An 18910-nucleotide genomic window follows, 5' to 3' on the forward strand; every position below is an offset into this window, starting at 1 on the left:
CTTTTTACTCTTGATGTGGCTGCTAGAACACTGTAAAGTACAAGCGTGGCTTGCATTACGTCTCTGTGGGACGGCGCTGGTCTGGATTGTTGGGTCACGGAGAACATGGTGCTTGCCTCCCGGTAAATTTCAGATAGTCGGTGTTCATTAAGTGTCTGTTGGATGGATGAATGAATGAATGAATGAGGTTGATCACTAACACGTGGCTTCTTCTTATCTACTGTGGGACCTCAGACAAGCTGTTTCACTTCCCTGGGCCTCAAGTTTTCTCATGTGTAAAATAAGCAGAGTAACCGGAGCCCTGTTATCTGCTTCCAGTTAGATCTCTTCAGTGATTTGGAAAAAGGATTTTAGTTCTCTACTTCCAGGGACTGCAAAACATTGCTCAGTGGGGGCAGGAAATAATGGTGTCCCCAGCTTACTGAGTGGTGAGGTGAGAAGCCTCACTGGGAACCCTCTATAATTTCATCTTCTATTGCAGCCCTTCCCAGATTGCCTCTTGGTCTCACTTAGAACCAGGAATAGTCTTGCTGCAATGCCCATCTTTCTTACAGCTGTCCCCACATAACTTCTGGAATTTATTATTCATTTTTATCCCATCACACATAATCGATGACTCAACTCTAGCACTATCAGATTAAACATCAGTGAGGTTGTTTTCCCGCTCCTACATTTGCACTGAAAATTATATATTCATGCGGCCATGTGGTGGTCAAAAGGGCAATTAACAAAGTCAGATCATCTAGGTTCAAATCCCTCCCCCTGCATCTTACTGGTTATGTAACTTTGGGCAAGTTAACCCAGTACCTAATTTTCCTCATCTGTAAAATGGGGAAAATGCTAATAATTAACTCATGTAAGATGGAGAGGGTTACATGAAAATAATGTATGCAAAGCAATTAGCACAATTAGTACCTGGCACCTGGTAATATATTATTGTATATAATTAATTATATATCATAATTCATATATATATGATTATGCTGTTGATTTCATTTGCAAAACCTTTATTCCATACCCACGCTGGGCCAGACATTATTGGGATATGGCCCCATATTCCAGAGAGAGAAAGTTTTCCCCCCATTATAGCAGCTTTTAGGGAAGATGGCATAGCAAAAAGATTAAGGGGGTAAGCAGTCATGAGATTCAAAAAGGAAGAGTCAGAGGAGCTGGCCAGGCAAAATGTAACAAGAACAACAACAACAATAGTTATAATAATGCTAAATGCCTTCCATAGTCTAGTCCCATTACACGTTCGTTACACGTGTGGTCTCATGTCATCTTTATAACGACTCCATTTGACACATGGAGAAGCTGAGTCTCAAAGGCCGAGTCCAAGGTTGACCTACCACCAAGTGAATCCAAACTCAGGTCTTTCTGCCCACAAGTCCTCTGCTGCTTCTACCACCTCCAGTTCTCTCCATTCAAGTGATGGGATCATTTCTTCTGATGTGTCTGAAAACCTTCTTTTCCTATAATGAGACATTTTCCTCCCCAACATTCTTGAAAACCAGGCAAAAACAAATCACTGAGGTTGAAACCAGAAGACTGCCACTTTCTGTGAAGCGTACCCCTCAGGCACTCCGTGGGTGGGCTGTCCTTGTAGAATAAGAGGGGTCTGGTGATGATTAAAGCTGGGATGGTGGGCTGAGCTACCTGGGTGAACGGAGCTCCCTATCATGCAGGAGTCTAGCAGAGGCTCAAGGTGCAGCATTCAGGAATGGTCAGCATTTTGAGAGACCGGCGAGGTCCCTCCAGGTGAGACTTCAGGATGGGAAGTCAGGGATGGAGCAGGAAATTAGACAGGAAGCCGGGACCTGGGCCGCCCCAGGCCCGGTCTGCATGATCAGTTCTGGTGAGAGTGGGCAGGGAAGGTGGAGCCTGACGCCCACTGCGGTGCTGGGACATGGCAGGGGCACAGCCATGTGACCCTGGCCACAGACTGTCCTGTGGTTCCTTCCCCCAGCCCTGGGCTCCAGTGCTTCTCCAGGCCGACGTCTCCCGGGGTTGGGTCAGGGTGGACTCAGCAGACCCTCACTGCTGGTAGCCAGGCTGGCCTGGGGCGGGCAGGACTCACAGGTTCACGTGCTGCACCAAGCACATGGTCACGTGGGTGCCAAGCTCACCGTGGATTCTAAAACATCCACCTTTTATTCGTTCGACAAGCAGGCTGAGAAATTCTTCTCTCTTCCATTTTCAGAGATCCTTGGAGAGAGTTTCTCCACCTTGGGTAAGTCACGATAGCATCTCCTTTGCCTGCCATTTACAAGTTGTCTGTGGCCCACTTCAAAGACACCCTAATGCCAGCACCTTCTAGGCGCTCGATAAATAATAATTGCTAACAGTTGGGGAGTGCTTCACTCTGTGACAGACATTGTTCTAGATCATGCTCTGTACTATTTCACTGAATCCTCTCAGCAATTCTGTGAGAGTTCACAGCAGTCCTGATTTATAGAGGTGGAAACTGAGGCACACAGAGGTTGAGTCCTTTGCCCAAAGTCACGCAGTTAGCGAGGTCAGAAACCCAGGGGGCCCTGAACCTGAGCTCTGAACGCAGACACGAAGCTGCAGACCTATGGGATGGGTGTTGGAGAACTGAGCCCAGGTGATTCCTCAGGGTCCATCAGGAAGCTTCAGGAAGGACTCAGACAGCCCTTCGTGCCAGGAGGTCAAATGCCCTCCAGCCCACTGCAGCGGGTCATCTCCCGCCCCTTCTCCCTCAGCTCCTCCTCCGAATCGTCCCTGCCCCCAGCAGTGTCTTAAAACATGTTGGAAACATTAACTGGTCCCCTGCTATCCGACCTCGCTGGCGTTGGCTCAGACAGTGCAGTTTAGATATCTTTCCAAGGGCAGACAGCGGGTCAGTGAGAGTCGATAATGGATTCCAGCAGATTGGACACCGTTCAGATGGAACGCGAGCCTGGTGTCCACCTCCTCCTCGTGTACTAGCAGCGGCTGGGCGCTGCCCCCAGGGAGGGGCCTGGGCCCCAGGGCGCCTGGGGGGCTCAGCAGGCGGGTGGTCAGGGCTGATCTCCTGGCCGCTCAGGCTCTCTCGGCGTCTTCCCTTGTCAACGTGCCCTCCCGTGCCTGCTGGTTCTTGGAAACTCGCAGGGCTGGGGCTGTCTTTTTGTTCCTGGCTGCATTCACTGCAACAGTGCCAGCCCATAGTAGGTGCACGATAGGGTATTTGTTGAATGAAGCATCGGTAGTTCCTGTTCAGAGCATTATTTGGCTGACACATGGGCCCCCGGGGCTCCAGTCTTGTCTCCCCATCTGCTTCTTGGATGTCTTCATGGGACATTGCACATTTAACATGCCAGGAGCTGCCGAAAGCCGCTCAGCTCACACCTCCCACCTTGGCGCCTGGTAGCCCCCTCCTTCCAGCTGCTCAGGGCAGAATCCTCAGAGCCCATGTGGACACCCTCTTTTTTCATGCCACACGTTCAGCCAAGACACAGTTGCTCTCAGCTCTGCCTTCAAAACAGACCAGGAAGGCAGTGGCTGTCAGACAGCGCTGTCTCTTTCCTACAGTCTCGCCTGGACTATCCTTGCTTCCAACCTTTTCCCCACCAAAGAACATTCTAATGCTCTAGCCAGAGCTGTTCTAGAACGTAAGTCAGATCACGTCACTCCTGCACTCACACCTCCGCCTCACTGTGAAGGCCCAGGTCCTCCCCGAGGCCTGGGAGGCCTGGCGCTCACCACCCCGTTCCTTCCAGGCTCCCTGTGCTTCCTCAAACATGCCAGGCACACGCCCAACTGGCCTTTGTCTTGCTTCCCCAGATACACTGGTTAGCTTCTGAGGAATCACTTGTGTTGCTTTGAGGATTAATGAGTTAACATGTGAAAAGCATTTAGGACAGTGCCTGGCTCATTAGCTTTTAGTTACTGCTGCGTTCTTATCGTGGATCTTCGGGGCCTAATTCATAGCAGACGCTCAGGTTGGTCAATGGGCTACATGTCCAGGGCCTGGCCCAGTGCCTGGCACCAAGTGGGAACTCAAAGGTTTGTTGAACTAAAAATGTAGAGGTGAGGCAGTGCACACCCCGCCTGGTACAGCCCATGAGAACTGAACAGTTTGAGAAACAGTTGGGAGCCCATCATTTCTGTGTCCTCTGAGGCAAAATCTCCTGCCTGCCCTCACTGCTCCACCAGCCTGGGGAACTACCCCTGCTTGGGTCCCTTCCCCAGGGCCTAACCCTTACTTCCTGGCTCCAAGCTCAAACATCAGGAAAGCCAGGGATAAGCTCTCCTGGCAGGAATTGAACCCCTGACCAAGCTTATGGGGTGCCTGAGACCGTGGGGAGAGGGAGCAGGTGACCAGATGGAGGCGGCTTCCCCTGCAGAGAGGATCCCTTTGTGCTGGGCTTCACTGCCCTCACCTTGGGCGCTCAGGTTCTGCCCAAGCATTCTGGGAATTGCTGCTGGTCAGGGAAGGGGGGTCGTTGGGACCTTCTGCCTCAGCTGTCACCACTTCTGGCCTTTCATTTCTTGACCCCTCCACTGGAAGCTTTTGCGCCAAAGAGTCTGAAGATGAAGGCTGTGGCCCGAGTCTCTCTTGGTCTCTCTCCAGGGCAGAAAAACCTTGTGAATCTGCTCTCTGTTTAGAGTAGCTTCTAATTTGAAGCAGCTGCTGTCCCCAAGCAAAACCACTCTGTTGGTGTCCCAGAACGCCAGCCTTCGGAGGTCTCCCCTGGTTAATTCGACCTTGGCTGTTTGTTCCTGAGGTGCAGAGGGAAATGGAAGGTTGTTGTGTCCCCTCCCAGGGCCCCCTTGTCCCCTAGGACCACCCCGAGAGGCACGCAGAGCTGCACGCCCAGCTTCAACCGCGGGGCACCCGGTAGGGGGTATTCAGTGCATGAGAGTTTCTGCCTGTTTATGTTCCATGTGCCCCAGTGTGTTGGAAAACAAAACGCATGGAAACTGCTTATAAATAAAACTACACCATGAAACTACCCTCCTACTCGGAGGGGCTGACCCAGCTGTTTGTCAGAGAAGCATCTCTGCTGCTGATGAACAACACGCCCTTTTTAGGCAAAACAAAGAACAGTGCTCTGTGCCCACGGAGCTTGCTTTTGGAAGGATCTTGGTTTGGGTCATCTGGTTTATGCAACATTCTTATTTTTTTAAAAATTTTATTGGAGTATTGTTGGTCTACAATGTTGTGTTAACTTCCGCTGTGGAACAAAGTGACTTAGTTATACATATATGCATTCTTGTTCATATTCTTTTCCATTATGGTTTATCACAGGATACTGAATATAGTTCCCTGTGCTCTACAGTAGGACCTTGGTATCTATCCATCCTATAGATAATAGTTTGCCTCTGCTAGTCCCAAACTTGCAGTCCTTCCCTTCCCCCTCTCACCTCCCCCTTGGCAACCACAAGTCTGTTCTCTATGTCTGTGAGTCTGTTTTTGTTTTGTAGATATGTTCATTTGTGTTGTAGTTTAGATTCCACATATAAGTGATATCCTATGGTATTTGTCTTTCTCTTTCTGACTTACTTCGCTTAGTATGCAACATTCTTCTTTTGTGAGTGAAAGCATCATGGTGGGTTTGAAGTCAGGGAGACCCAGGTTTCAGCTCCAAATCCATCACTTACTCACTGCATTTATTATGTCTCTCTGAGCCTTCATCTTATCATCTCTAAAATGGGAATGATAATACACACCTTGCACAATTTCTGAGAGCACTAGAGACCATGTTGGTACAGAGCCCAGAGCATAGCAGGTGCTCAGTAAATGGGAGTGTTATTCATTGACCCATGCAACAGCTATTTATTTTGAGCACCAGTTGTGTACTAGTTAGGGAATAAAAGTGGCCCTTGTAGAATTAACATTCTAGATGAGGAGCCAGATAACCAGATAAACAAGTCAAATAGGTAAGTCAGGAGGGAGAGTTGCATTTTAAATAGTGTGGGCAGGGAAGGCTTGCTGAATAGATGGCATTTAAGCAAGAATCTAAGGCAGAGAGGGAGCTGACCACGCAGACAGCCCTGGAGAAGCAATGCCAGCCTCGAGGGGGAGGCTTGCCCACCATCTTTGCTGCTTTTGACGTGAGCTTTCCTGCACGTGTTCTCTGAGCCCCATTGCCTGGCCTTCTGCCCCTTCATTTCTGAGCCTTATTGAGCGATCGAACCACCCTCCACAAGACTGACTGTGTCTTCAGGGAGTTTGTCTTAATAACAGAATTAATCAGACCAAACGTTTTTTTTTTTAACATCTTTATTGGAGTATAGTTGCTTTACAATGGTGTGTTAGTTTCTGCTGTATAACAAAGTGAATCAGCTATACATATACATATATCCCCATATCTCCTCCCTCTTGTGTCTCCCTCCCACCCTCCCTATCCCACCCCTCTAGGTGGTCACAAAGCACAGAGCTGATCTCCCTGTGCTATGCAGCTGCTTCCCACTAGCTATCTGTTTTACATTTGGTAGTGTATATATGTCCGTGCCACTCTCTCACTTCGTCCCAGTTACCCTTCCCCCTCCCCATGTCCTCAAGTCCATTCTCTACGTCTGTGTGTAAGTCAGAAAGAGAAAAACAAATACCGTATGCTAACACATATATATGGAATCCAAATGTTATTTTGAAATGTTCCAGGGAAAGAATGACTATGAGCCAGTGTAGGGCTGCCAAATTTTTATGTGGAGTACTTGGGGCAACATGCAGCTGAAAGGCGAGGGGAGAGCAGGGCTGGGGAGCGACAGACAGAATCGTGACTGGTGTCTGAATCAAGGTCAGTTTCTAACCTTTGACAGTGGAGACTGGAGACAAAATACAGGATAGCCTTTCTCCCCTGCCTCTTGCCATGGCCAGCTCCTTTTCATCACTCAGGTCACCTCCTCCGGGAAGTCCTCTCTGAGCAGCCACTGAATTACCTTCAGAGATATTGTCGCCACCTGACATTATCTTAAGTGTTTTGGGGTTTGTGGTTTATTTTCTCCTTTAGAATGAAAGTGCCAGGAGGGCAGGAAACTTGTTTCCCAAGAACCTAGACAAGTAGTTGGCACATAGTAACCGCTCTATGTTTGGTAAATGGATGGATGAAATTGCTTTATATAGAGCTGGGGGAGGAATCACTGTAGACCAGTGTTTTTCAAACTGCAGGTTATGTCCCATTAGTGGGTTGCGACATCAGTTTAGCTGGCGTTTAAAAAAATGAAATAGAAAAGAATTTAAAATATCAGAGTGCATTACACATGGTAAGGGTCAGTATTGTTTTAAGAAAAATATATACATGCATGTACATATATCCCATATATATGCAATGACATACTTTATTTCTCACTGTGGAGTAGTCAGAAAAGTTTGAAACTCAGCAGTGAATTCTAAGTTTTCTCAGGCTCGATCTTCAAAAGGCACATTCTTCCCTCAGAGACTGTAAACGTAGTTACATAAAGTTTACATTCTGGGGCCCCAGAGTCGGACTTTAAGAAAAGATTCCTTTGTTTCCTATTAACTGAAAAAAATGAATAACTTTCTGCTGTAGCGGGGACCCAATCTCCTAAGTCTCTCCTGACATGCATGGGGTTATTTACACACTCGCACACCCCATATACACAGTCACGCAGATACACACCCAACAACATACAAGCACACACCGACACATACACACATGCACCCAGACACATACACGCTCTATACACACACAAACACACATTCGTACACACAGACATGAACACACAGTAATACTCACAAATATATATCTATAGATACAAACACACATGTACACAGTGACACACAGATACAGACCCATTCATGCGTCCACGGACACAGAAACGACATAAACAGACACCGTTATAAATATGCGCATGCGTGCACACACATACACTTATATCCACACAGGAACATCCTTACTTTTTCCATTTTGTGCACGGTGCCCCCCTTCACCGTGGAGACTCCCGGGCCATTTTCAGACGGACACTCAGGCAGGGGCACCCGCAGAGCCCAGCCTGCCCCTGACCAGCGTCCACGGGTAGTCAGGCTGGGCGAGTCCACCGGCTTTGCAGGGACAGACTTGCATTTGAACTCCCGCTGACTGGCTGAGTGACCTGGGTCAGAATCCTCCATCTCACAGAGCTTGATCCCTCACCTGGGGACTGGGGTAGGTCACACCTACTTCCCAGGGGTCAGGAGGCAGTGGAACGAGCTGAGAGCGGGCATGGCGTACTCGCCAGCTGTCCCAGCACGAGCATCAGGACCCGCTGTGCCCCTCTCTCTGTGTGATGTTGGACCAGCTCCCTGGCCCATGTTTCTTTTGTAACAAGGGGATATCGCCTCTCCGGCAGAATCCTTGAGAGGAGGAGCTAAGATCCGCAGGAGGATATGGGCACAGTGGCTGACGAAGCTTGTCACACACTCTATCCCCCAAGGCTGCATCTTCCCCCGTACCCCCATCCAGCCCACACCACCCCGTGCTGTCCTCTGAGACCACACAGAAGCCAGGCTGGGCTCTCCCTGGAAAACCACTCTCTCTGCCATTTAAAGATCCTCCTTTGAAATAACATCTGTAACTTTGGGAATGGATCCACTCTCACTCCTGCGTCATAAAGACGAGCTTCCCCATCTCCGGAAGGCTCTGGTATGAAGATCCCATGTTACCTGCATCGAGGCCCCCTGGGGTCTCCCTGGGGCACATCAGTTGAAAAGATTGTGTCATTTTCACCTTCATAGTTTCATGGCCTCTGGCCATAGGGGAGGAGATGACAAGAGTCGTGAATGTAGAGAAAGAGAAAGGTCACCAGGATGGAGTGGGATGGCGGTCCTGGTCCAAGGACAAGGCACGTCCCAACAGAGCAGCCGGAATGGGGAGAAACAACGCATCCCAGATATTTTCTGCCTTACATTTTGCCTCCAGAACAATACAGAGCAGCAGGTGTCAGTGACAAAGAAACTGAAAAACGAAGAAATGCATAAAACGTAAGCAGAAAGCAGCAGAGTTTGTCTGCCACCTGGCACTGCCTCCTGGCCGTCCCAAGCCCAAGTCCGTGTGTGGGGAGCCCGTGAACTGCGCTGCCCACAGACCGGCCACGCGCCCCCGTGGGCTCCACGGCATACTCTTCTCTGCTTCCCTCTGTCATCAGCCAACAAATGAACGTTTGCTGAGTCTCTGAGATACGCCCGGCTCACGCCACGCGCCTTTGGGGACGGGAAAGTGAAGGAGACAGGCACCGCCCCCACAGAGGTTTTCAGATGGAATCGGAATCGGGGCCCTGTCACTGCCAGGCATGGGAGATTTGTTTCTCTGCCAGTTCAGGGCAGAGCTGGGGAGGCTGAGTGAATTGCTTCAAACAAAGTGGTTAACTGGGCACATCTCATTTAATCCTTACCACTTCCCTCGGAGGAAGGGGCTGTCGAAGAACCCAGGAAGTTGCAGGGCTGGGATGTCTGGTCAGCGTGTATGGTTCTTTCACTTAGAAGCCAGTCACAGAGAACCACATACTGTTATGATTCCATTTGTGTGAAATGTCCAGAATCGGCAAATCCATAGAGGCAGAAAGTAGTTGAATGATTGCTTAGGGCTGGGGGGGCCAGGGGCTGGGGGGTGATAGCTAAGGAGAGCGCTGATAGGTACAGGGTTTCCTTTTGAGGTAATGAAAAGGTCCTAAAATGAATCGTGATGATGGATGTCCAACTCTGTGAATATTGCAACCCATTGAACAGGACACTTGAAATGGGCGAGTTGTATGGCATGCGAATTTTATTTCAAAAGAGCGAGTTTTCGATTTTTCATTTAAAGTCGAGCCCTCTCCCTCCCACTCAGCTGGCCTGCTCCTGCAGCTGGGGAACAGCTGGGTCAGGTTCTGCTCTCTCTCTGCCTTGAGCTTTTAAGTGAGGGGGGCGGGAGGAGTGGGAAAGATGCAAGAAGATTCTTGCACGAATTACGCAGTCTTGAGTTGGCCTTGTCTCTCTCTAGACCCAGCAGATGCTTCCAGCAGGGTCTCTCTTTCGTGGGTTGTTTGGAGACTTCTCTGTCCCTAAGGATCTCTCACCTTCATCTTCCATAACGAGGCTCTATTCCAGTTTGTTGCTGCCACCTCGTTTCTCAGGATTGGGAATTCCATAGTTACCATGCAGGTGGCCCATGCATGGTATGGGTACCATGCAAGGGATGAGCCTTGAGGGCCCTCCTTGAGTGGGACCCCCATCTGGTCCTTGGGAAGCCACATCCATCTCTTCCCTGATGAAGTCTGAGAGGGCGGGCTGCTCTCCAGTTCAGCAAGCGTTATTTGTTGTCAAAGCTGCTAGGAAGTGGCAGATTTGAGCCTCAGACATTGGGTAGATGTGGTCCCATAAATGGTGGGGAGGCACATATATTAAATTCTTTGGTGATTTCAAAGACCCCCTCCCTCAATTTAAGATAAAGGGGGAAACCTCCCAGCCCTCTCACTTGGGTGTGTTTGCAGGTGGGATTTTGGCTCTTCAACGGCTCTCTCCGGTAAACCACTCTAAAATCCCTTTCCCATCTCCTAAAACTCCACTCTTTTGTGTTGACGTGGGCAAGGCTGGGTGGGATTGTGGGTCGGGTTAAGAGTTGGGCCACTCAGCACTTGGTGCCTCCTTTGCAAAGTCTACCTATAGTCCGGTACGTGCTTTGTATTGAGCCACCTTATGTATCATGTAGCTTCGTGCTTCATTGGAAGCTTCCATTTCAATATCCTGATGCAATTATAAAATATTTGCAGGGGAGGGAGATCATATTCTCACATCTTCCCTGGAGCAGCCGTGTCGTGTTCAGTAAAACCGTATTCATGCCAAGTTGAGCTTGTCCACTGCATACATTTCCTGAGATGCCCCATAAATGCTTTTTAAAGATGTTCCTTGTCAAACGGTGCCTGAAGTTTCCAAATGGATTTGATTTTTTTCACTTGTTTATGGATGAGCTTTCTTTTGTAGGAGGTCCCAGTATTTTCTTGCCCCACCGAGACACCATTTGAATAGGTTATATATCCAAATAAATTGCAAACGCTTTTAAGAAAAGTAGAAAGTTGATGTTGCGGAATTACACTGGAGTTTTGATCTGTTTGCTGGCATGTTTATCCTGAAGCTTCTGGCGAGGATGTCACAAGAAGACAGTAGAAAACAGTATTAGAAATTATCCTCCCTTTTCTTCCTCTGTAAATAAACAGCCAGGCTCATTTTTTTTTTAACGCCCTTAGTGTTGATTTTACAATTAATCTTGGGAAGGACCCAAGGACAACATCAGCCAGTTTATAATTGAATCCAAATTTGGGGGTGGAGGGCGGTGGCGGAAGTGGGAAAGAAGTTTATTCTCTTCTCAGCCACGTGTCATTTTTTAAGCAGTGCCTTCAAGGGTGAATTTAAAAGGGACTTCAGAGGGCAAAGTCGAGTTGGCATCCAGACTCTTTGCAGATGAGGGATGCTTTTGGAAACAACTTTAAAAGGAAACAACTAAAACGCAGAACCTTGTTAAAAACCTTGCGTCGCTTGGTTCTGAGTTCATCTTAGGCTCAGGATCTGACCCGTTTGACCCGTCTCTCTCCAACAAGGAAAAATGAGAAGCCACCATAGATGGAAAAATCTTCCTTGAAACTTCAGCGTGGTCTACCTGAAGTTTCACCAGGTCTACCTGGTGCTTTCTCTGACCCCAAAAAGTTAACTTTATGGGAGGGACAGGATGGTGGGCACCAGACGTAGGTAGGAAAGGAATATCTCAGGGAAAGCTGAGTCTCCTTGGAAATGTGTTGATTGGATGTGAGGGTAAATGAAGGTTGGGCTGGGTGGGGTCGGGAATGAGTTGTTAGGATGGAAAAGTCACACCGAGAGCTTCTATTTATCAAGCGCTCACTCTGTATAAGGCACTGTGTGAGCATTTTACACAAATGGTCTCATCTGGTTTCTTTGAGGTCAGTACTGTTATTACTCTCATTTTACACCTGAGGAAACTGAGGCACAGAGGAGCCCAGCTTCCCCCAAGGTCCACAGCCAGCTGAGAGGTAAAACTAGGATTTGGAGGCTGCTTTCACAGCCCCTCTTTTACTCACCTTCCCTGTTGAGGTAAGAAGCAAAAGGAACAGATGATATCTTTTGATTGTGTATTTACTGTGTGCCTGATATAAAGCCTCTCACACCAACGTCACCTCTTATCTCTACTTCCTCTTCACAGATGAGGAAATTAGGACCCAGAGAGGTTAGGTAACATGTCCAAGGTCACACAGCTAGGAGGTAGTGGAGCTGAGATAAAAATCCAGGTCTGTCTGGTCTAAAGCCCACACAGCCACCTTCTCTCAGAGCCACTGAATTCCGGAGGCCTGGGGAAAAGTTTTTGGTGTGAAGATAGCTGGGCAAGTCTACAATGATCCGCTGTTAACCCTCAGAACTCGTGGCCCGGAGGAATCCTGGTTAGCCAGAGCCTGGTGCCCTCCGCAGTCCCTCTGACACTGCATGTACATTCTTTAAGCTGACGTCATCATTCTTTAATCCTCTCCTCTCTCCTCACCAGCACAAACGGCCTTTTCCCCTGGGCTGAATGGATGGGGGCCATTTCTCTCATTTTATGGGGTGATGCGAATCTGAGCTCTGCGCAGCGTGGCCGGGTACTTCTTATCAGCCCTGAGGGCAGGGGTTTGTTATTTTAGGGGACAGTCTTCTATTGTTCTGTGCAAGCACGCCCTGATTCCCTTCCTACCTCCTGCTATAGGACCCCAAGATAAATAAGAAAGTGCGCTCGCTAGAGGACCCCAGCCCCTCATTCCTGCGGCTGAGCTGTGAGGACCCAGGGAGAAGGCATTCTTAGGTTCTCCCGGGAGCCACGGAGCTCAAATTGTGCCTTGTCAACCAGCCTGGCCGCGCTGTTCTGGGCGCTCAGCCTCTTCAAACACAGGCCAGACTGTGGTTACTTCCAACCCAGGCCCCCTCGGAATTCCAGCAGGTATTGGAGGACGTGGCCAAGCCGCATTTATTCTGCTTGGGCATTTGACACGGCCTGGCTTTCTCATACTCTTTACCCAAGACGACAGTGAATGTGTGCGTATCTGTGAGGTGGAGCCCTCCCAGGTGGAAATCAGCCGGGCTAAGACAGCATCCTGCGAACGTGGCTGTTCACCTGCTCTTGCCCACTCTGAGCTCTACAGGTAAACTTGCAAACCCAGGTAGGAGACACCTCCTCCAGGTGCACATGGCCAGACGCAAAGGGACTTTTCCGTTCAATTGTGCGTGAGGATAAGAGAACCGCACCCACACTCTGTGCGGTTTACTCTACAAGGGTGTCTAATGGCAGGTAAAGGGCATGTGACTAAGTGGACCCCTGGTTCTGCGACCTCCTCCCTGGGGAGCCCTGCAGATGAAGGACATCCTCTGGACCACGTCTCAGTTTGTCCCATGTGGCTGATTCCCTGAGGACTAGTCTCACTGGGGGCGTTTGTTTCCTGTTCAAGGCCATTCTTCCCCACCTCCCCTTGATGCTGCAGTGTGGGGTCTCTCATCGCAGGGATGGCTAACAGGTTTCCTCCACGCCCTCACCTCTGCCTCAGCAGAGGCTGCCCGGAGAACCCAGTTGGAACGGCGGGCGAGGCTGGACGGTAGACACGTTGGGTGCATTTTTGCCAGCCTGCCGTGAGTGGGCCCTTTGTGGTCCTTCTGGCAGCGGGTTCTCCTTGGGGTCAGGACGCTGTGCTGTTTGGGGAAGCTGGGCAGAAAGAGCTGCTTCCAAGTCTCCCCGACCTGTTATGTGCCAACAAGATGCCTAGTGGGCAGCACCTTGGCCCCCTGCCTCCCCCGAAGGATGTCTCGGAACATTGCGATTTGGCCGTCCCCAGTCCAGTATCGTGGGGCTGTGCACACGCACTGATGTTTATATACATTCTGAAAGGTCAAACCAAGCACACGAAGAAGGAGCTCAAAGAGGGACCCCTCAGGGGAGCCCCATCCCTGTGAGCAAACTGACCCAAGTCCCCATTGCGAGGCAGCCTCCTTTTTGGGGGGCGCTTCCTCTTGCCTCGCCCACAAATACTAGAGGATGAGCACTTTGGGGCCCCGGGTGAAAGGCCCCAGCCTGGGAGGTGGCAGAGCCGAGTGCAAAGCCTCATCTGCTCCGGGATAACTCTGGGCCTCGGGCAGTTTCACCCTCTGCACACGGTGGCTATCTTCCCTGCCTTTGCTCCCTGTCTGGGCTGGGCTGAAGTCAGAGGGGCCGAGGGATGAATGGTAAAGGGCGTGAAGATAGAAAAGGTGCTTGATAAATGTCAGGCATCGGGTTTGCTTTGATGATGATGGTGATAATAATGCAGATGGTGGTGACAACGATCCTGAGCTCAGCCGGACATGGTACTGTTTGATATTTGACCTGGAGCGGCATCCAAAAGTGAGCTTTGGTGGTGGTGAGGAGTGCTACCTAGTACATAGTCTGTATGATAGCACAGCACATAGTTTAGATACAGCCTAGTAGAGTGATAGGGAGGCTGCCTGGGTTCCAAATCTGAATCCACTACCACCCAGCTCTGTGATCTGGGGCACATCACTCATTCTCTCTGTGCCTGAGTTTCTCCATCTGTAAAATGGGCATGATGGCAGTACCTCCCTCGTAGAGTCCTCGGTTTCAAAGACCGTGGGCTAGCACTGGAGACCTAGTGTTCAAATCCAGACCATGTATAAGCTCGGAGTATCTGAGCTAGAGGCAGAGTTGTGAGAAGAGCCCAGTCTGAAGTCCTGGGTGTGAATCCTGCCCAGGCCCTTGGCTTGCCAGCCCCTGGGCGAGTTCTGGGCCGTCTGGGAGCCTTAGGGTCCTCATCTGTAAAATAGAGACAGTACCGGTCGCTTCTCTCAGAGCCATCGTGGGGATTTAAATAGGACTCTTCCTGACGTAAACACAGCTCACGCTGAGTCTGTGGTCATTAGGTGCCAGCTGCCCAGCAAAACACTTCATATTGTCTCACGTAAGCCTCCCTGATCCCATCAGGCAGGTACTTTTTTTTTTGAATCCACAAAACATGGTTTTATTTTTATTTTATTTTTTTAAAACTTTTATTGGAATAGAGTTGATTTACAATGTGTTATTTTCTGCTGTACAGCAAAGTGAATCAGCTCTACATACAGATATATCCACTCTTTTTTAGATTTTTTTCCCATATAGGTCATTACAGAGTATGGAGAAGAGTTCCCTGTGCTATATAGCAGGTCCCCATTAGTTATGTATTTTATATATAGTAGTGCCCAATCTTCCGATTTATCCCTCCCCCGCCCCTCCCCCCCACCCCGGCAGGTACTATTATTGTTCCTTACTTTATGGATGTGGAAACTCAGGCCCCAAGAGGTTAAGGAGTGGGGTGTTGGAGGGGCACATCGAGGGGTGCTGCCGCCCCTCCAGGCTCCCAGGGCAGCCTCCATACACAGCAGCCCCCTCCCAACTCTGCAGCGGCACCTGTGGCTCACCTCCCCCTCCCCCCAGCAGAAAGCCTCGCCATCTTGCTGCCTCCACCCCTTGGGGAATATTGCGCAGGGATGAATGGGTGTGGGATTGCAGGCTGTTGCTGGAATAAATGAGCTCATGTGTGTCGTGCCTGTCTCTTGCTGAGTGAGCGTCAGCCTATGAATTCTCGATGAGCTTACCCAATGGACAGTAATATTGGATCAGCGTTTAAATGGACAGCCTGTGTGCGCTGAGAATGAACAGTCAGTAAAGGCCTGTTGCCTGTCGGCTGGCTTGCCCTGCTCGGGCTCAGGCGTGGAGTCCCTGCCAAGCCTGGAGAAAGGTGCGGCCCCAGCCCCAGGCTCCAGTGGATCTGGTGGTGCTTATTTTGCACAGGGGGTGCCAAGGGCTCTGGGACACTATTTAGCATTTACTTTCACACTCACCTTCTCAAAATCACCGGCACCTGCTCTAAATGGGGGCTTGTCATTCTCTAGGCCAGAGGGACATCTTGGGGACCACGGTCATACCTACATCTTCTCTGAGACGATCCCCATCCCCTGTCGTTTTAAATGCAAACTAGAAGAGTATATAAAACTGCTTGGATTCCAAATCTGGTCCACCACCGCCCAGCTCTGTGCCTCAATTCCCTCATCTGTAAAATGGGGGTGATAACCAGTGCCCCAGTACCTCCCTCATGAGTGCTTGTGAGGATTGAATGAGTTAATATATGGAAAGGGCTGGCATAGTGCCATGCACATATTAGGCTCCATAAAAGTGTTTCTATGATCATCCTCTGTAAATACCTGTTAGAGATCAGTGTCCACTCTTGTCTTTGAGCTCCATGAGGGCAGGGGGCCTGTCTGTCCTGTTCACTGCTGTGTCCCCAGGACCTAGTGCCAGGTCTGACATACGGCAGGTTCTCAGAAGGTACCTGCTAAAAGGGTGAGTGAATACATGTAAACAATACTGCTCCAAGTGTAATAGGGGGTGGGATGGTAAGAGTGGTCTCTGGATGCTCCTGAGCCCTTTAGGGGCTCACAGGCCTAGAAGGAAATGTCTGTGACTGTATTAATTTCCTATGGCTGCTACAGCAGATTACTTACAAACTTAGTGACTTAAAACAACACAAATTTACATCTTACAATTCTGGACGTCAGAAGTCTGATGTGGGTTACACTTGGCTAAATGAGGGGATTTTAGCTTCTAAGGGCCCCCTGCATTCCTTGGCTCATGGCCCCCTGCCATCTTCAGAGCCAGCAACAAGCCTTTCCCACATTGCATAACTCTGATATTGACTCGATATTGACTCTTACCTCTTCCCCATTTAAAGGACCCTTGTGATTATATTGGGCCCACCTGGATAATCCAGGACACTGTCCTTAAAGTCAGATGATTAGCAGCTTTAATTCCACCAGCTACCTTAATTTCTTCCCCCTTTGCCAGGTAACAAAACATAGTCACAAGTTCCAGGGATTAGGATGTGGACATTTAGGGGACTATTCTTCTGCCTACCACAGGGACTTTCATTTATTCAGGAGGCTGGGAAAGCTAAGGTAGAGACTCTCTAACTGCCCGAAACCATTTTTAGAGGATCAAGGTCTTAGAATCAGCACCTCTTTCACAGTAGCTCCTCCTGAAATTCATGACTCCAGACTGTGCTGTGGTGATTCTCTGGAGCTGGTGGTAGGTGCCAGTAAAACCAGCCTTAATAAAGGATCATAGCCCAGAATCAGAATCAGGAAATGTTCAGGGAGCCCCTCCCGTGTGCCAGCATTAGTTGCACTTAGCCGCATTCCTGCTATTCTAAGCCAGTCTTTATGAGCACTTACTATGGGAAAGGCACTCTCCCAGGCATGGGATGCCCGTTATCTCACTGAGTTCTCATGACAGGCCCTTAAGGTAGGTGGGTAGTTGTCATCCCCACTTGACAGATGAGGAAACCATGGCACAGAGAGGTTTAGTGATTTGCCCAAGGTCACACAGCTCATCAGTGGCAGAGCTGGGATCTGAACCCAGAGAGTTGGACTCTAGAACACTGCTCTCCCCTGGTTTGCTCTCCTGCTTCTCTACCATTCACGTTCACACACATCATCTCATTTCAGTTGCACAACCGCCCCGTGAGGGGAGGGTTTCTTTTTAATCCCCATTGCTAAGATTAGGAAACCGAGGCCAAGAATGATTGCCTGGCCAGCCCAGCCTTACTCAGCTGCATAGTGCCCTGCTTAGGCTGTTTCTCCGCATCAGGCTGCCTCATCATGTGTTACTGATAAAGAATTAATTTAGAAAAATGAATGTTTTCACAATACTCTCCACCCACCTAGTCCCTTTCAGGAGTGTTGGCTATTTTTAGTCCCGCCCCTCCTCCCTACAGGTAAGTAATCACAGCTATTTAGAGGGAGAAATGGATGGCATTTCCCGCCTGCCAGCCAGGACTTTCATTTAGTGCTGGTCTGAAGATTGCAACAGGCAGGCAGATGTGACGCTTGAAAGAGTATGCACGGCTGGTCTCCCAGGATCTCCTTAATGAAAAGTTTCAATCCTGTGGACGAGAGTGGAGCAGACACAGCCATCATTACTACCTGTGTCTAAATTAAACAAGACAAGGGAGGCTCTTGAGAAAAAAGGCAGAAGTTACTGCGGGCTGAAAGAACAAGCTGCGGGAGGTACGCTCCTGTCAGGAAAGGTTCTCTGACTTTCCAAGGTGCATGGAATGCCAACGCATTTCTCCCTTGGAGAATCAACATCCACTGAGGTCGAGGGCACAAAATGGGCACAGCTGTGCCTGCGGCCTCCTCGTCTTCTTGTCCTCTGGCTCCACCAGGGTGAGCTGCAGGCCTGGCCCCAGGACTCTGACTTGGCTGCCGTGGTTCCAGAATGGGGGGACCCCGGTGCCAGACCACCCCCCCGCCGATGCACTGTCTTCTAGACCCTCCATTTGGCCCCCTGGATGACAACCTGAGATCCAAAGTGGCCCAGTGCATTTGTTCTAGAAATCAACATGCCAGCTGTCACTTTTGCTGTACAAATACATTCATCCAGTGACTCCTTGCCCACCATTATTCATTCATTCTCTCTCTCTCTCTTTCTGTCTCTCTCTGACACACACACACACACACACACACACACACACACACACACACACACTGCTGGCTGCAGTCTGGCAGGAATATAGTCTTCCTGCTATTAATTGGAGCCTCCTAACTACAGACGCAGCATAACAGTCTATTCATATTTCTTTTTTAATTCCAAGAAATGCTGCTCTAGCTAATACCTACTTCACGGCAAATGGCTGGTTGGCATATCAGCACTTTTCAAGTTGTAAACACCCCCTTTGAGCTGGGACTCCTCATTTCTTTGAAGTGTTCTTCTGAGTGAAGAGTTACTGAGTGGCCAGCAGGCCCGGGGGGCACAGAGGGTGAGCTGCCCGGAGAAGTGGCCGGCACCGGGAGATGCTCAGGGAGGTGGGCGGCCAGGGCTGATCCACGGGCTCCGCTCTTTCCAGAAGCTCCAGGAACCGGGGGCACCCAAGCCAC

General features: G+C 49.7%; 1 protein-coding gene across 5 annotated transcripts in view; it reads left to right on the plus strand.

Moving 5' to 3' along the window:
• The window catches only part of CHST11 (carbohydrate sulfotransferase 11), a 279870-nt gene that overhangs the window by 219180 nt on the left and 41780 nt on the right, over positions 1-18910 (plus strand). For 3 of the 5 annotated variants that reach the window (XM_059934806.1, XM_059934808.1, XM_059934811.1), the window contains exon 3: positions 2201-2230. The exons of the other annotated variants lie outside the window; for them this stretch is intronic. In XM_059934806.1, coding sequence (XP_059790789.1) covers positions 2201-2230 — 30 coding nt within the window. The remainder of the gene's footprint in view (positions 1-2200; positions 2231-18910) is intronic. 5 annotated transcript variants of the gene reach the window in all.

Source organism: Balaenoptera ricei, chromosome 10, assembly GCF_028023285.1.
Source record: "Balaenoptera ricei isolate mBalRic1 chromosome 10, mBalRic1.hap2, whole genome shotgun sequence".
NCBI classification, from domain to species: domain Eukaryota; kingdom Metazoa; phylum Chordata; class Mammalia; order Artiodactyla; family Balaenopteridae; genus Balaenoptera; species Balaenoptera ricei.